Source organism: Macrotis lagotis, chromosome X (genome assembly GCF_037893015.1).
Source record: "Macrotis lagotis isolate mMagLag1 chromosome X, bilby.v1.9.chrom.fasta, whole genome shotgun sequence".
In the NCBI taxonomy this organism is placed as follows: Eukaryota; Metazoa; Chordata; class Mammalia; order Peramelemorphia; family Peramelidae; genus Macrotis; species Macrotis lagotis.
The window spans coordinates 136145402-136162389 of NC_133666.1; the positions used below are offsets into that span (position 1 = coordinate 136145402).

The 16988-nt window shown below is 36.8% G+C and overlaps 1 protein-coding gene across 1 annotated transcript in view; it reads left to right on the forward strand.

Moving 5' to 3' along the window:
* Positions 1-13784, forward strand: part of LOC141498842 (uncharacterized) — a 58751-nt gene extending 44967 nt beyond the window's left edge. The window contains exons 8-13 of the mRNA XM_074201919.1: positions 378-514; positions 2096-2204; positions 3960-4382; positions 9609-9762; positions 11991-12098; positions 12567-13784. Of these exons, the coding sequence (XP_074058020.1) occupies positions 378-514; positions 2096-2204; positions 3960-4382; positions 9609-9762; positions 11991-12098; positions 12567-12667 (1032 nt within the window). The 3' untranslated portion in view covers positions 12668-13784. The remainder of the gene's footprint in view (positions 1-377; positions 515-2095; positions 2205-3959; positions 4383-9608; positions 9763-11990; positions 12099-12566) is intronic.
* The last annotated feature ends 3204 nt before the right edge of the window (positions 13785-16988 follow it).

Below are 16988 nucleotides of genomic sequence, written 5' to 3' on the forward strand. Positions count from 1 at the left end.
AAGGACATGTTTTGTGAGAAGTTCTTCACCTGGGCAAGGCTCAGAAAACCTGCTTCAACTAAGGGCATTCCATAAACAAGTGCCTTCTTATGTGACATGCAGCATGGAGAAGCTGGGGAAATGGATAATCTGTGTCAGTCCCTGCTGATTTAACCCCTTCTGCTGAGCTTCTCTTCTTTCCCTCAGTGGCCAGCAAAGCTCAGCTGAAAACAAGCTGTAAACCTTAATGAGGGAATTGTTCAGTGGGTTGATTTCCAAAGGTGCTTCATTAGGTTAGTAGGACTTCCCCAAAAGGTCCCCAGGCAGTTATTTGAACTAAATAGTCCATGCTGTGTCCGTACCTGATCTTACCCAGCTCTCTTTCTTTGTGGTCCCAGGATGGTTCTGTTCTGAATATAGCTCAACAGATGGAGGTGCATAAGGAGGATACCAGCAGAGACCAGCTTGACAATAGGAAAGACCTTCCTTGGGGAGCAAAATTTGAACTTCCTCCTATCGTCATAGAACCAGACAGGTGATGGAGAGATTTATATCATTTCCTTTTTTGGACTACTAACCCAAGAGTAATAGTCTAAGAGTAATTCTTGGGTTTTATTTTTAATATAAAGGGATTTCTCTTAAACCCAGAATATTTTTAAAATGTTAATTATACTTACATAGATACCAGTCAAGTTAGTCTCAAAGTTATTTAATTCCTGAATTGTTTATCTAGAACAGGGGTTCTTAATCTGGAGTCCTGAGCTTGCTTTTTTAAAAAGATTTTGGGGTCAGCTAGGTGGTGCAGTGCAGAGCACTAGCCCTGGAGTCAGGAGGACCTGAGTTCAAATCCAGCCTTAGATGCTTAATAATTACCTAACTGTGTGACCTTGGGTGAGTCACTTAACCCCATTGCCTTATTAAATTTTTTGATAACTTTATCTTAATATAATTGGTTTCCTTTGTAATCTTTGAATTTTATGCCTTTAAAAATATTATTCTGAGAAGGGGTCCATAGGCTTCGGGAAACTGACAAACTGACACCTGAGCACCACTCTAGTATCTTTGCCAAGAAAACCCTAAACAGGGTCATGAAGAGTAATTACATAACTGAACAATAATAGCAAGCGTGGGAACAGTTGATGCAGAGGAAATGTTGGCACCGTAACCACAGATGAAATTAGAATAACGATACATTGCATTTGTGGATAGCCATTGTACAGTTTTCAAAGTTCTTTTGTATTTTTTAATTTCATTGCACAATATCCATGAGTTTGCACTATAAGACTAATGTGAACAGCTTTATTGTTAATGTTAGGAGTGGTCTTCAGTTACCATCTTTAAATTCTTTCTATAATCATTGTATGTAATCCCAGATGGATGAGTCTGCCTAGACTATTGCAATAGTTTCCTAACTGATCTCATTGTCTTACATCTCTCTCTTTTCTTGTCCATCTTTTACACTGATGCCAAGTGATTTTCTTAAAACACAAGTCTGAAAAAGTCAATCCCCCTACCCAAGAAACTTCCTGTTACCTCTAGGATCTAATATAAAGTCCTCTGTTTCATATTTAAAGCCCTTCACAACAATCTACTCCTTTCCTTGTTTTATGACATTCTCTTTTCCAGCCTAATTGGCCTTTTTGATACGAGTTCTCATAGATACACTCTATTACTTATTTCTATTACTTTGTACAGGCTGTCCCTCTCCTGTCCCCACTTCCTGTCTGGTAATGCACTTCTTTCTCACCTCTGTTTCTTAGAATGCCTACTTTCTTTCAAAAATTAGCCCAAACTAAGTTTTTTACATTGTCTTCCCTCATCCATTCTCTTTCACTTGCTAATCTCTCTTCTCATTACTTTGTATATATTTTGTATATTGTTACATATATTTTTATATGAACATGCTGTCTCCTTTGACAGAATGTAAATTCCTTGAAGGCAGGGACTGTTTCCTTTCTAACTTTGTATTCCTTTGGCCTAGCATAGTGCTGTGTACATAATAGGTGCTTAATAAATAAAATATTGATTAATATCTATTTCTTCCTTCCCTTTTCCTTTGACATGTCCCTAGAACTCCTAGTTTGAATTCTAGTAATCCATATTTTTGTGCTTCTAGTGAAGGTTACAAGTCATCAAAAGTCACTCCATCTAAAAAACCAGGAAAGAGAGATTCTCTTCTCACTCCAACTTCCTTCCGCCTCCTGATAACTCCTCCGGTTCATGAGGTTGGTATATGCTCACAGCTTCTTCCTAAGTCTCCATACAGGTAACTCTGCTATTGGAAGTATAGACAGATGTGAATTATCTGAGATCCAGATAAAGTATTGGTTTGGAGGGAGAGAAGCAACTGATGGTGTGTAAAAGAATCAGCCTAATCTAAAATCTTACATCACTTAGTATAAGGTATTAGGGTGTCTAGGCTGTGAAAAAATCTGCTGCAGGTTCTCATGATTCCTTGTGGCATATAGGTGGCACATGGATAGAACTCTGGGTCTGGAGTTGGAAAGGGTTGAGTTCAAATTTTACCTCATTTACTAGCTCTATGTGACGCATGCAAGTCACTTAACCTCTTTCTGTTTCTGTTTCTTTAATTGTAAAATAATAGCATCTATCTCCCATGGTTCTTATATATATTCAAATGTGATAATATTTTGAAAATGCAAAGAGCACAGTGCCTGGCAAATAATAGGTACTTAAATGATTATTCCCTTGTTCCCTTTCCCTTGAGAACTTAAGTTCAGTTTGAGAACTTAAGTCCTTTGAACCCCTAATTCAATTTAGTAATGATCTAGGTGGCATAATTAATGGGGCCCCAGCCCTGGAATCAGGAGGATCTGAGATCACATATCCTAAGGCACAAACCCTGGGCAAGTCACTTCACCTTATTTGCCTCAGTTTCTCCATCTACAAAATGAGTTGGAGAAGGAAATGTCAAAGCACTCCAATATCTTTGCCAAGAAAACCCCAAATGTGGTCATGGAAAGTTGGATGCAACTGAAGCGATTCAATAATAAAGGTAGCTACTTAAATAAGCATAATGAATAGACAATAATTATTTAAGCATGACTGAACTAGGTTCAAATCCCACCACTGACATATATTGGCTATGTGACTTTGGTCAAGTCACTTAACCTCAATGTTCTAGGCAATTTTCTAAGACTAATAGAAAAGATTCCCCCATATGGGTAGAAAAAATTTCTTCCTCTGGATTTTTTTTTTATACCAATGAAATCAGTATTTTAGGCCTTATTCCTATATAGCTATTTCTAGAACACAGGTTCTTAATTGAAGTCTCAAAGGATCCATGGATAAATTTCAGGGGCACATGAACATGAATGGGAAAAATTTATATGTTTTCACTAATTTTAGGGTTTTTTAATAGTTTTTTTAGTTTTTTTTTTTGCAAGGCAAATGGGGTTAAGTGGCTTGCCCAAGGCCACACAGCTAGGTAATTATTAAGTGTCTGAGATGGGATTTGAACCCAGGTACTCCTGACTCCAAGGCAGGTGCCACCTAGCTGCCCTAGGGCTTTTTATAATAACCCTATTTTTAAAAATATATTTAAAACATTCTTCAGAGAAAGAGGGCTATAGGTTTCACCAGCCTGTCCAAGAATACAGAAAAGTTTAAGAATCCCTTGTTCCAGAATCATGAATTTTTTTTTTTGCAAGGCAATGGGGTTAAGTGACTTCCCTAAGGTCACACAGCTAGGTAATTATTAAGTATCTGAGGCTTGATTTGATCTCAGGTCCTCCTGACTCTAGGGCCAGTGCTCTATCCATACACCACCTAGTTACCCCTAGAATCATAGATTTTTAAGGAAGAACCTTAAAGACTTTGTCCAACTGCATCATTTTACAGTGAGGAAATTGGGGCCTGCCTAGGGGTGGGAAGCAACCTGTTCAGAGTTCTTATTGGTCAAAACAATTAATGTAGGGCTGTTTGGTAATTCTCTAGTGCTGATTATTTTTTTTCTCCAGAAATCCAATTCTCTCAGCATGAAAAAGATGGTCTCCAAGTTATGTTCTCCTACCAGTCTGGATTTAAACATGAGAAAATTGAGTGAGGATGTGCCTACTACCTCACTGAGTGCAGAGGCCCTGAAAGAGATAGCAGTGAGTACAAAGAGCATTTCTCTCATTGCGGCCAGCAGGCGTTACAAGACCCATGATCAAGAAGGTGGGAATAGCTTCTCCACGAGGCATTCCCTTGATGATGGGGCATCAGAACCAAAGTATTGGAAGCCCAATATTACTCCTGACCTGACAGAGTCTCAGAGAAAAGTCCAGGCTGACAGGAAGCAATTGCATTCTAGTCCTCGGAGAGGAAGACAGAGGAACAGCTCTTTGGATAGGAGAGCCAGGAAGAAAAGATCCCCCTCCAGTATTAGAAATGCGCAAATGGTAAGTAAGCATTGAATGACTGGTCTTTTTTAGCACCTGAGTGAACCTTAGTTATAGATCTTTATTTTTACAGAGGAAATTGTGGACTGAGTAGAGCTACATTTTAGGCTCTTTAATTACCAAAGCAGTGATCTTTTTGTGCTTACCCTACAGATGCCTATTTCTATATTATTATAAAGTTCACAAAATACCTTCTTCACAATAAACCTACAGGTAGATTAAGATAGAGTCCAAGACTGCCATAAGAAAGAATGAAAAGAGTGCTGGATTTGGGGACCAAGAACCTGAGTTAAAATACTGTCTCTTCTAATTAGTACTCATTGACCTGGATTAGTCACTTAATCTCTCTGGGCCTCAATTTTCTCATCTATGAAGTATGAATGACAACAAAACTTTACTAAGACTTTTGGGACATCCTTTACTTAATAGCTGCATGTTGTTTTTTATTTGATCAGTCATGTTCAACTCTGTGACCCTGCATGGGGTTTTCTTGGCAAATATATTGGAACCGTTTGCCATTTCCTTTTCCAGTAGTTTAAGGCAAAAAGTAATTAAGTGACTCGCCTAGGGTCACTACACAGCAAGTGAGTCTTAATTTGAACCTAGGTTTTCCTGATTTTAGGCCAGTTTGTCACCTAACTGCTTCAAAGACAAACACAGGTTACCTAGGGCTACCCAGCTAGTCTGAGACTAGATTTGAATTTATCTTCTTGAACTTTGCCATCTAGATGCCTTTAATTACTACATTGTTGTTGTCTTTCTCTTCTTCACCCCATTTGGAGAGTTTTTGGCAAAGATACTAGAGTGATTTGCTATTTCCTTCTCTAGATCATTTTACAGATGAGGAAACTGAGGCAAACAGGGTGAAAGTGATTTGCTCAAGGTCATACAGATAGTAAGTGTCTGAGGCCATATTTGAACTCAGGAAGATGAGGCTTCCTGAATTTAGGTCTAGCACTCCTAGTTTGCTCATAGATCCATGATTTAAAATGTCACTTTTATACTGAATATTCATCTGTTTGTTTTTCAAACTTCCCAGTTTTTTTTTACAAAAAGCAAACTTTTATAATGAAAGGATTTCCTATTAATACAGGTTTTGTAAACAGTATGTGATCCAGTTATATATATCCTGCTATAAGTTCATGATTGGTGAACTGGAAGCCTGAGAAGAAAGGTGGTACTTAGGACATACCTTTGAAATTTTAATGTTTCTGTTTAAAAGAACATTCCCCAAACTACATAATCTTTATTCATCGTCAGCTTTTAACCCTCTGTATCTCAGTCTTGCATTTTTTGAACTGCCAAAACTAAAATATTTGCGAGTTGCAAAGAAATCCTTCAAAATGTTTTTGGGAAATAATAACATGAACAGGCGCAGATGGGTTGCCTAGTGGATAGGGTGCCCAACCTGGAATCAGGAAGCTTCTTCTTCATGAGTTCAAATCTGGCCTCAGTCACTAACCACATCACTTACTCCTGTTTGCCTCAGTTTCCTCATCTATAAAATGAACTGAAGAAGAAAGTGGCAAAACACTCTAGTATCTTTGCCAATCAAACCTGAAATGGGATCGCAAAGAGTTGGACATGACTGAAAAACAACTGAACAACAAACCTTGATCTTATTATTTGAAATAAAAAGTTGTGTTAAAAATTGTTTTTGCATGCAGTTGGGGAAAATATTAAATTTTAAAAAAGAAAAAAGTTATGAATGTCATAATCTCCCTGAGTGTTTTCACTTGAGCCTCTTCATTGACTAAATGCTGACTAAAATTTCATAAATCTTGACATGAGACTGTTTGAAAGCCTTTTGTCTTCTTAAAGAACACTGGATTTTGGATCTAATACCCTTGATTCAAATATGAATCTGCCACTGTGTGAACGCATGGACAAGTCACTTAATCTATGTGTCAGTTTTCTCATGTGGTAAGCAGGATTTAAATGTCAGGTTTTATAAATATTTCTATCAATGGTATTCTTGTTCTCCCAGTCAACAAAACACAAGAACTTGAATATTTTCAAATCACATCTCCCTTTCTCTAAACTCTAAATCCTGTAGGTTTTTCATTCACAATCATTGTCATAGTCATATATCCTAATTAGTTCATACAAAACAAGTCTGTCCCCCAACATATAGAATGGGGATGTCATGTCTGGGAGGCCAGTGAGGTTGGAGGAAAGCTAGAATAGATACTCTCCTTCTATCCTTCTCTAAAGGAGACTTATTCTCCTCAGGAAGGAAAGGCAGGAGGTTGGGGACTAGAGGTCAGCAACTCAGATTTCCTGAGAGAGAGTAATGCCAGGCTAGAATTTTATCTATCTGTTCCCTTAAATATTGTTAATCTAAATATATATAAATATGCTTTATATGATTTCACATATATTACATGTCAAAATGTTTACCCTCTTAGGATGGGGGAGTGTGAGGGACAGAGGGAGAAAGTTTGGAACTCAAAATTAAAAAAAAAATTAATGTTAAAATTTGTTTTTACATGTAATTGGAAAAAATAAAATTATACTTATCTATCTATATATACATACTTATACACATATATATGTATATATGTTTGTTAGTCTAGGAAAAAAAAAGTTTTAGATTTAAGCTAAACTGATTAAGTTAAACTGTTTCATTACAGAGAAAGGAAGGCCACAAGCTTTACATCTAAGATTTGACTCTCTTCCCACCAATATTAGCAATTAACACACATAGCAAATATCAAAGAAACACATTTATCCAAGCTGAAAGCACAATAAATCAGGAAAGGCGTATATAGGAGAATAGAAACAATAAAGAATAAAAGCTCTCCCATTAGGAGTGAGGTAATTCAAGAGAGTTCTAAATCTCACCAGAGAGAAAGTTCCCCAAGTCTCTGGTGAAGCAAGCTGGGAATGGAGCCATGATCAAAGTTCTACATTTTGATTTCTTCCTAGATTCTTTTTTTCCTCTTTATTGACCCAAAGAAGGTTGTCATCATTCATCTTTCTTGAATCTAGAAGCTAGCTTGAACCCAAAGAAACTCAGGAACTCCAAGAAACTAAAGGAATCTCTTCTCTCCCTGATCTTGCCAACTCTGCCCTGTTGTTCCTCATGAAGCCACTGGGAATAGATCTCCACCAGTGAGGAGAGAGTCCCATACCATTGACCCTTTGGGCCCAGATTACACAAAAGTGATTTGATTTTGTAGATAGGTTGAACTTGGGTCAGAAAGACCTGGTTTCAAATCCCAACTCTGACATTTAGTAATTGTTCATCCATGAGTAAGTTACTTAGCCTTTTTGAACCCAGAGGAGTTGAAAGGTATGAACTGCATTTGTGGAGAGAATTCCTACATCCAACAAAATCATCTTAACTGCTAGTATACGGAATAAACATGAAGAAAACAAATACACAATAGCTAAATACAGATAGCTTAGGAAGAAGGATACTAGAAGTTAAGAAGGCTTTGTATAAAAGTTGGTGTTTGAACCATATCTTTATAGAAGAGCAGGTTCTATGAGGTAGAAGTAGGATAGAGTGCATTCCAGAAAAGAGTGACAAGCCCGATTAGAGAGACAGAACATGTGACCTCTATGAGCACTTAGAAGAAGGCCAGTTTGACCAGTTTGGTAGGGGAGTAAAGTCCAGGGAAACTGGTAAGATAAATTGGGGTCAGGTGGTGAAGGGTTTTGAAAGCTCAGCAAAAGGGTTTTTAGGTTTTGGGGTGTTTTTTTAATCCTAGGAAGCTACTGAGGTTGGTTGAGTAGAGTAGGATCAGATTAGTGTGTAAAGAAAATTTCTTCCAGATCCACATCTGTAATCCAATGATTTTGTGAAATGCTGCCTCTTCTATGAAACTCCATAATCATCTTTGTTGCAAATGATCTATTCCTTTTAGGAAATCTTATTCTAGTTATATATTACTTCCATATACTCTCATAGTCCTTACTTGTCTGAATAACTCATATGGTATTTTTATGGTTTTATAGTGATTTGTTTACTTATCTTCTTTCCCTATAAGATTGTAAGACTCTCCAAATCATGGGTCAGGTCTTATTCATCTTTGTATTTTTTATAAAGCCTCTGACAATGCCTTATACATGCAGGAGATGAATAAATATTTGTTGCTTTAACAGATGGTACACATTCTGGAAAATTCCATTTCTAAGCATGTCCATCACTAAGCCAAATTGCTGAGCATGGACAGCTGATTATAAATAATAGCAGTTTTAAAAATACTCACTGTACAAAGAGATTAGTGGATTGGCTGTTTTCCAAATTTCAAGAGTCATTTTATAGGACTGATGCCAAAGATAGGGACTATAGTTAGCTTAGAGGAGCAAAGATAAAAGCCTCTTTGGCTTTCAAAGTTTTTCACAACCAGGTCCCTTCCTACTTTTCTATTTTTCTTATTTTTTACTTCTCGCAGCATACTCTGAAATCTAGTGACACTGGACTCCTTGCTTTTCCTCAGATAAGTTACTCCACCTCCTGACTTTGGATGTTTTTACTGACTGTCCCCCATACCTGGAATGTTTTTCTTCCCCATATCCTCCTCCTGGATTCCCTGGCTTTCTTCATTTCCCAGCTAGAATCTCACACTCTCTAAAAAGCCTTTTCCATACTGCTTAATGTTCATGCTTTCCCTCCGTGATCTTTATCTTGTATGTGTGTGTGTGTGTGTGTGTGTATATATATATATATATATATATATATATATATATATATCTTATTTATACATACCTTTTTGGATGTTGCCTCTACCATTCAATCGTGAGTCCCCTGCCAGTAGAAACCATGTGTTTGCCTTTTTTGTATCCTTAGACCTTAGCCACAATGCCTGGCACATGATAGGTGCTTAATAAATGCTTTCTAGCAGGACCTATTCACTTAAAAATTGTTACTTTGTGAAGAATAAGTCAAAGGGTAAATGAGACAGAACCCTCTGGAAAGCAGAGAAATGACTTTTAGTATCATTTGAGTTTAAAACTTCTTAGCTATGGAAGAACTTCACCAAAGGATCATAGAACAGATCTAGAAGGGACCTTAAGAGATTGTTTAGGCCAAGCTCTCTCTGTTCCCAACACCCACCATTTACTTTTTCAGGAGAAAGTTGAGACCAATAGAGAATTATCTACCCAAACTTAAGAAGGCAGTAGAGAGTCTTGAATCTAGTTCTTCCTATTCTACTATGTCTTCATGAGCTGTTTAGCTCCTTCATTGCATTTTCCTGCTTTCTTCTTTTCATTTAGACAACTGAGAAGCTCCCAATTCCCATGATAGACCACCCTTCTGAAAATCAGTCACCCCAAAGTCATCCTATGCAACATTCTAAAGCCACTAAGACTCTGTTCCCTGCAGTTCCTGTGGCCACCAAGGCTAAATTCCCCACCACTTATCATACAGGTACAGTCTTAGAATGGTAGCTTTTAATTCTGTGATGAACATTGGCTACAAATTGAAGGCTTCTTCATAATATCCGAGGAGAATAAAGGTCTCTGCAGGGTTGTTATTCTTGGAGTAATCTTAACTGGGTGTCATAGGATTCAGGGGGAATTACTCACCAAAATAGAAAATTTTTAATACATGCATTTCTTTTTCCAGAACAAGCCTGAGGGGTGCGTATTTCTGTCTTTTTTAAAAAAGGATAAGTTCATATATATATATATATATATATATATGTATGTATATATATATATATATATATATTTACATAGGTTTTTTTGTAAGGCAAATAGGATTAAGTGGCTTGCCCAAGGCCACACAGCTAGGTAATTATTAAGTGTCTGAGACGGGATTTGAACCCAGGTACTCCTGACTCCAGGGCCGGTGTTTTATCCACTGCTCCACTTAGCCACCCCCAAGTTTATATTTTCTTACAGGAATGTATATCTCTTTTCTCAGAACTAGATTTGTACCAATTGATGCTGAAAGCAATTCTTTCCTAGGAACCATAGTATCATGAAGTAATAATGTTTCTTGAGGATTGACAATCTCAGGGGATTAGTCATGGGACCTAAAACTTTTCACATTGGGATTGCTAACCATAAAGTATTATAGTAACAATGTGATTGCTGTTTCATGACTTGAGCTAACTGAATTGCTTTTAATTCATTCCCCTGTGTATATCACTTTGGGAAGACATCTCTTTGATTCGCTCCCAATTATGCAGACAATTGGTACCTCCAGAAATCAGAACAACAATGGGATGTAGTTGCCACCATCTATATTCTCTTCATCTTCTTTGCTAAATTATGGGACAACCCTCCATAGTGCTATTTCCAGCTGCTGCTAGAGAAAAGCTTATTCTGATGAATTAATTGGCTTCCATAAAAGTAACAGACACTTCCTTTCAATCTGAGTGTGTGTGGGGGGGAATGGGGTGAGGGAAAGGAAGTTCTTTTTCCTATTATGAGTCATAGAGAAGTAAAAAAAATAACTTAGAATCAAAGGATTTTTGAGTAGGAAAGGACCTAGAGATCGAGTCTAATTTCCTTTTATAGTTGAAAAACTGAGAACAGAAATAAGATGTGGTTTATAGAAGGTGACACAATGATTTAGCAATAGAACTGGGAATAATTCCCAGGACTCTTGACTCCATGCTTTTTTGGAATGTGGAATAAGAAAAAGAGAACTGAGCTTAGAATCTTAAGACTGGGGTTTGAATCTCTGTTCTGCTACTTACAAGATGTAGGATCCAGAGCAAGTCACTTAATCTTTTACCTTCAATTATCTATAAAATAGATATAGTATTAGTTTTGCTACTCATTTCACAAGATTGTTGTAAGATGTAAACTAAAATATTGTATGAAAGCAAGGCATTATTTATTGACACTAAACAATTTTGTTTTTCACTTAATTTACCTTTTTTTTTGTTTGTAAGTAAAACACATAATGGTTAAACTCACTTCATTTTAAAATTCAACTTTAATGAATATTTTATGTCAATAACACATTTTAAGATTTCTTCAATTTAATATTAAGAGTGAAAGAAGAAAGAGAAGCAAAGCAAAAGTAATTAATTTTGGGAGTAGGTGATTTGGAGAAGATAGAGTGCTGAAATTGTAGTCAAGACTCAAATCTTGCCTCAGAATCTTCACTTAACTTCTCTGTCTCAGAGTTAAATGATGAGAGTGGACTTAATAACTTCTAAATGTCCCTTTCGGCTCTAAATCTAAAATCATGTGATACTGAAAATGAGAAAGCTGGTGTGGTGCTCAGTGCCTCAGATTTGAAGAGGTACTTAGACTACTTAAGGTGGATTGAACTAACTAAAGTTGGAAACAGAGCAGGTCAGAATTCCTGAGCTGATCAGTGGTTCAATGAGACCAGTGAATGGATCAGGGTAAGACAGGGCAAAACGGAAATTTCAAAGGAAAAAAAAGAGGGGGAATAAGAAAAGAGATTGGGAGAGAAACACAGACAACTAAAAAGAGAGGAAAGAGAGATAAAACACAAGGGTTGGGGTAAGGTTTAGATAACTAGAACACCACATTAAGGGAAAGATTCCAAAGAGCAGTAGAGAAAATTTGCAATATTTGCTTTAAGTCATTCTTTATATTCAATATTATCTTTTGTATTCACTTGTTTTCTAAATATTAAAAAAACTCTTGTGTTTACTTTTTAATGTTAAGATGAAAACACATTACAGATACCTGAAATCAGCTTCACTTTTCCCAGTGCCATCTGGCAGTGCAATCCAGGACAAAACCGAGGGCCAGTCATTCCCAGAGAGGTCAAAGGTCAGTGCTTTTTTCCTTCTTTCTCTCCTATTATAATTTCAGACTATCCACTCTCATGGAAGACAGTGGGGGAATGGGTGGATGCTTTTTCAAAAGTTTCATATGTTATTAATGATTTTTCCTGTTAGTCATAGAAACATTTTACATTTCTAGTGGTAACAACTTTTTCTAGCATATAATGTAAGAGAAGAAAAGGCAAAAGGTTTCAGAGATGGGAATTTGACAGATGTAAGCATGGTTATTGGGCACAGCTGTAGCAAGGTTTGTTGATTGCCTTGGTGCTTTTGTCTTGGTCCTCAGTGGCCAGCATATAATTCAACAAGCATTTACTAAGGATATTCAATAATGTCCTAATAATAGGACATTATTTGAAAATCCATTTGTGGGATTCTGCTGGCTGTGAGGAGAATTATAAAGGGGAATAAAATAGAACTTGAGAAAGAACAAAACTTCTTTCCCCCATACCAGGATCTGCAGACAGTAGCACCGGTTATCATAACTCATTGCATCCTGGAATCAACCGAAAGCAGCTGGGAGGCAGTGGGAAGAAACAGGGGAGAATAAAATAAATCACCCATGCTAAAGATGGATGACAACTACGAGGAGAAAGTGGTATAAAAAAACCTTCTCTTTTCTTGCATAAATGGATTTGGGGAAAGGAGGAAAAAGGCAGAGAAACTTGGAAGACCCATCAAATTTTTACTTACATCAAACCAACTTTTCCTTGAATTTTAAAGACCAAATCGGTGATTGCTCACTGACAAGTTTTCAAAGAAAGATGTAGTCCTTGATGTCTTAGGAGAGTTTTTCTCAGGCTTCCAAGCAGCAATATTCAGTTGTCCACAGGGTCTGGTCAATTGATTCCATATTCTAGGAGACCCCACCCTGCCAGGGTGTCAGCAAGTGGGACTAAGAGACCAAGGTACTTCTAGTTTCTAGGCTCCTTAGTGGGAATAGGTTGATTACCTAGTCACAATGCTTCTTAATCACTCCCATCTATCCCCATCCTTTTACACTTTTATTTAATGTAGTTGAACTCAGAATCAAGAAGACCTGGGTTTGAATCCAGTCTCAAAAATTTACTAGTTGTGTGACCCTGGGCAAGTCACTTAACCTTTTCTGTTTCTTTGTTTCCTTATTTATAAAATGAAGGAATTGGACATGATAATCTCTAGAGTCCCTTCTAGTTCTCAAGCTATGATTCTGTTCTCTTATAGAATCTATTTTCCTTTCCCTTTTCCCTTCCATACAAAGACTTTCCAAGATTTGGGGAGAGGGAATCAAGGGGAGCCCTCAAAGAGGAATTTCTTCCAATTTCTGAATAATGGTACCTCCAATTCTATTTCCATGTATGACCCCAAAGATCTTTTCTTCTAGAAAGGAGGCAATGAAGTTCCTCATTTTAGGGATATGGATGCCTTCTCTTTTTTCAGGGTAGGGAATTATCTTTTCTCCTAGGAAACATGGGTAAAAATGACTTGAGCAGATGCCTGGTACTTTTAAATGTAAAGGTATATATCAGAACTCTGGATGTAACTTTAGAGAGCAATTTACACCATGCCAAGTCAGACTGATAAATGATATGTTTTTCTTTCTAACTGTAAGACTTCCAGTGATATAAAGGAAGATATATTTTGTAAATGAATACGGGGAAGGAGATGGCTACAGGCTCTTGTGCTTTGTAACACCAGCTGTAAATAAATCATCAGTTGTTTTCACTGAAAATCAGCTCTCTCATTTTGTCATTGTCACCTTTTCTCTATCCTTTTCTTTTGTCAATGAAGTAATGATCTTTGGACATAGATTCTGGTCGTCATTATACCACTAGCTTGTTATATAATCTTGGATAAATTATTTTACATCTCAGTACTTCAAATTCCTTCATGAGAAAAGCAAATCAGAAAATGGGCTTCGGGTTCTATGAAGAACCTTATTTTACTATGGAAATTGACCAAATTGATAAACTTCTATGGAAAGATGTAGCCCCTATTCAAGTTGGGTTAGTTTTTCCTTAAAAGTTATTAATGATCCTGGAGACTTGGCAGACTCATGTGAACATACACATTATATACATGGGCAAAAAACAACAGCTATAGCACAAAACACTTCCACTCCCCATTACATATATCACCTTTAATCCTCACAAAAACCTAGGAAGGTAGATTCTATTACTTTACATATGTGAAAACTGAAGCTGAGAGAAGTTAAGTGACTAGCCTAGGATAATGCAACTAGTAAATGTCTGAGGAAGGATTTGAACTCAGATTTTTATGACTATAAATTCAATCCTCTATCCACAACCTAGCAAAAAACCTAGTTGCCCCAAAACAGTCACTGATTTTTCACTCTGGCTTCTCTAGGCTTTTGTGGAAAGTTGAAGACTGAGGGGGTCCAGCCTCTGTGGGGTCTTTGGAACCTGACAGGAGGGATAGAGTTGGCAAAATGAGTTGAGTCAACACAGGGGTTAAAGGCAGGAGTAGGTTGACTGACTGTCAGCTGCTCAGATTTATTTTTATAGTCTCAGAATCATGTATGCATCAAGCAAACAAGCTAAGATCATTTCCTTGGTTACAAAAGTGTACAATTTTCATTATCAATCATATAGTTCATATGGTTACAAGTTTGATCATGTAGTTAATTTTTATCCCTGCTCAGGCCATGATGACCTCAACCTGTCTGCTACCTAGTTTGTTGCTGCATTGTAAAATTATTAATTAATTTAAAGTTATTAATTAAGCAATTCATTTAATGGAAAGTTTTTTATATTTTCTGTGTAAGTAATGTTCTTCGATACACTCCCTTAACAATCTATAGTGAGGGTCATTATGTTTGTCCAACCATCTGTTAACTCTTACAATAACCAATTTTCCTTTCAGCCCTTGTTTGTAGAAACTATGGTTTCTGTGACTTTTTTATTCTTTCCCAAGAAACTAAGGCTGTTAGAGTTTACATAACAGTCACCTATACTAACAATTCTTTCACCATCTTTTTCATATATTCCTGTGTATGGTAAGGGGGGCAAAACTGTTAATTTCCCTGGAATTCTACCTAACCCATCTTGTATCTGTTTTCCCTGTATATTTTTTGACATCTCTTTGGAATTCTCAGTGTTGGGTTTTCTAGAGATTTCATAATATTGAAGCCTTTTGTATACCTCAGGGAGAGGCAGTCCTGTTAAATTTGGACAGAGTTTACAATCTGTTTTATTCAGGAAATTTCTCTGGAATCCTTCCTTTATAGTCATTCACTATTAGGATGAGTATTGCAATCAATAATAGACCTATAAATATTGGTATGCATGGAATCCATATATATATGTGTGTATATATATATATATATATATGTGTGTGTGTGTGTGTGTGTGAAGGAAATGTTGTTCCATCAGGCGGTGTGACCGCCTTGAGTCTTCTTTGCTGCGACTGTGTCAAACAGCTTAGAGACCCTGGCTCCCAACAGAAGACTACATGTTTGCTGCAAACTTTTCAAATACATCACCACTATAGAAAGAGTAATAATATTTGCAGGGACAAAGCTCCCAGAGCCTTTAAACTCTTCAGTGGCATCATTTTCTTTAGTCTTATATCAATTAATGGGCAAGGATCTATACCTAATGAATACAGAGAAAGTGCTGAACTATTTCATAGGATTGTGGATTTAAAATTAGAAGGGACCTCAGAAATCATGAAAAATGCCTTCCACATCCAGAGGAAAAACTGTGGAGTCTGAACAAAACATACTATGTTCTCTTTTAAAAATTTCTTTTATGTTGTTTCTTTCTTTCTCATGGATTTCCCCCCTTTAGTTCTAATTCTTCTTTCATAACATGATTGATCTGGAAATACGTTACACAATTGTACATGTACAATCTATATCAGATTGCTGCCACGGGAAAGAAAAAAGGGTGGTAGAAAAATGTGGAACTCAAAAGCTTGCAAAAGGATGAATGTTGAAAACTATCTTTGCATGTAATTAGAAAAAAATGATAAAATTTATTTTTAAAAATTGAATCAGGGGTGGCTAGGTGGCGCAGTGGATAAAGCACCAGCCCTGGAGTCAGGAGTACCTGGGTTCAAACCCGGTCTCAGACTCTCAGTAATTACCTAGCTATGTGGCCTTGGGCAAACCACTTAACTCCATTTGCCTTGCAAAAATCTAAAAGAAAAAAAAAATTGAATCAAACCCTACTGGGGTTTACTGGAAAAAATGGCAGAGAACAAAAGTCCTTTAAATATGGGAAATTTAGACTTAAATAGATGCTTATAAGGCTATTCAGCTAAAAAGAGAATAACTTCTGGACCTTTGAGCCATTTTATCTAGGATTTTGTTTAAGAATTTTGTTTCCTAGGAACAAAAAGATCCTTAGCAGAGTATTTGGATTTATTTTTGTTACATAAGAATCCACCTCACGTGGGAAAATATAATCTTTTTTTTTAGTTTTTATTTTTTTGCAAGGCAAATGGGGTTAAGTGGCTTGCCCAAGGCCAGCCAGGTAATTATTAAGTGTCTGAGGCTGGATTTGAACTCAGGTACTCCTGACTCCAGAGCTGGGGCTCTATCCACTGCCACCTAGACACCCCAGGGATGTATAATCTTTGCTAGTAATTTATTTATTCTTTAGGAAATCTATATCTTCTAATAGTCTACAATCCTAATTATCAAAAAATTAATTAGCAACTGATAGAGTAGAAATAAAATTAGATTTAATGTCAGAGGACTTGAGTTCAAATCATTTGCAACTAGTATTGACCTTTTCTACTCATTGAATCTTTCTGGGCTTCAATTTCTTCAACTTTAAAATAGAGGGGTGGGAATACATGAACTTTAAGCTTCCTTCCAGCCCTGATCATAAGAAAAATTTTGATTGAAGGCCTAAGATGTGACTGTCCTGTT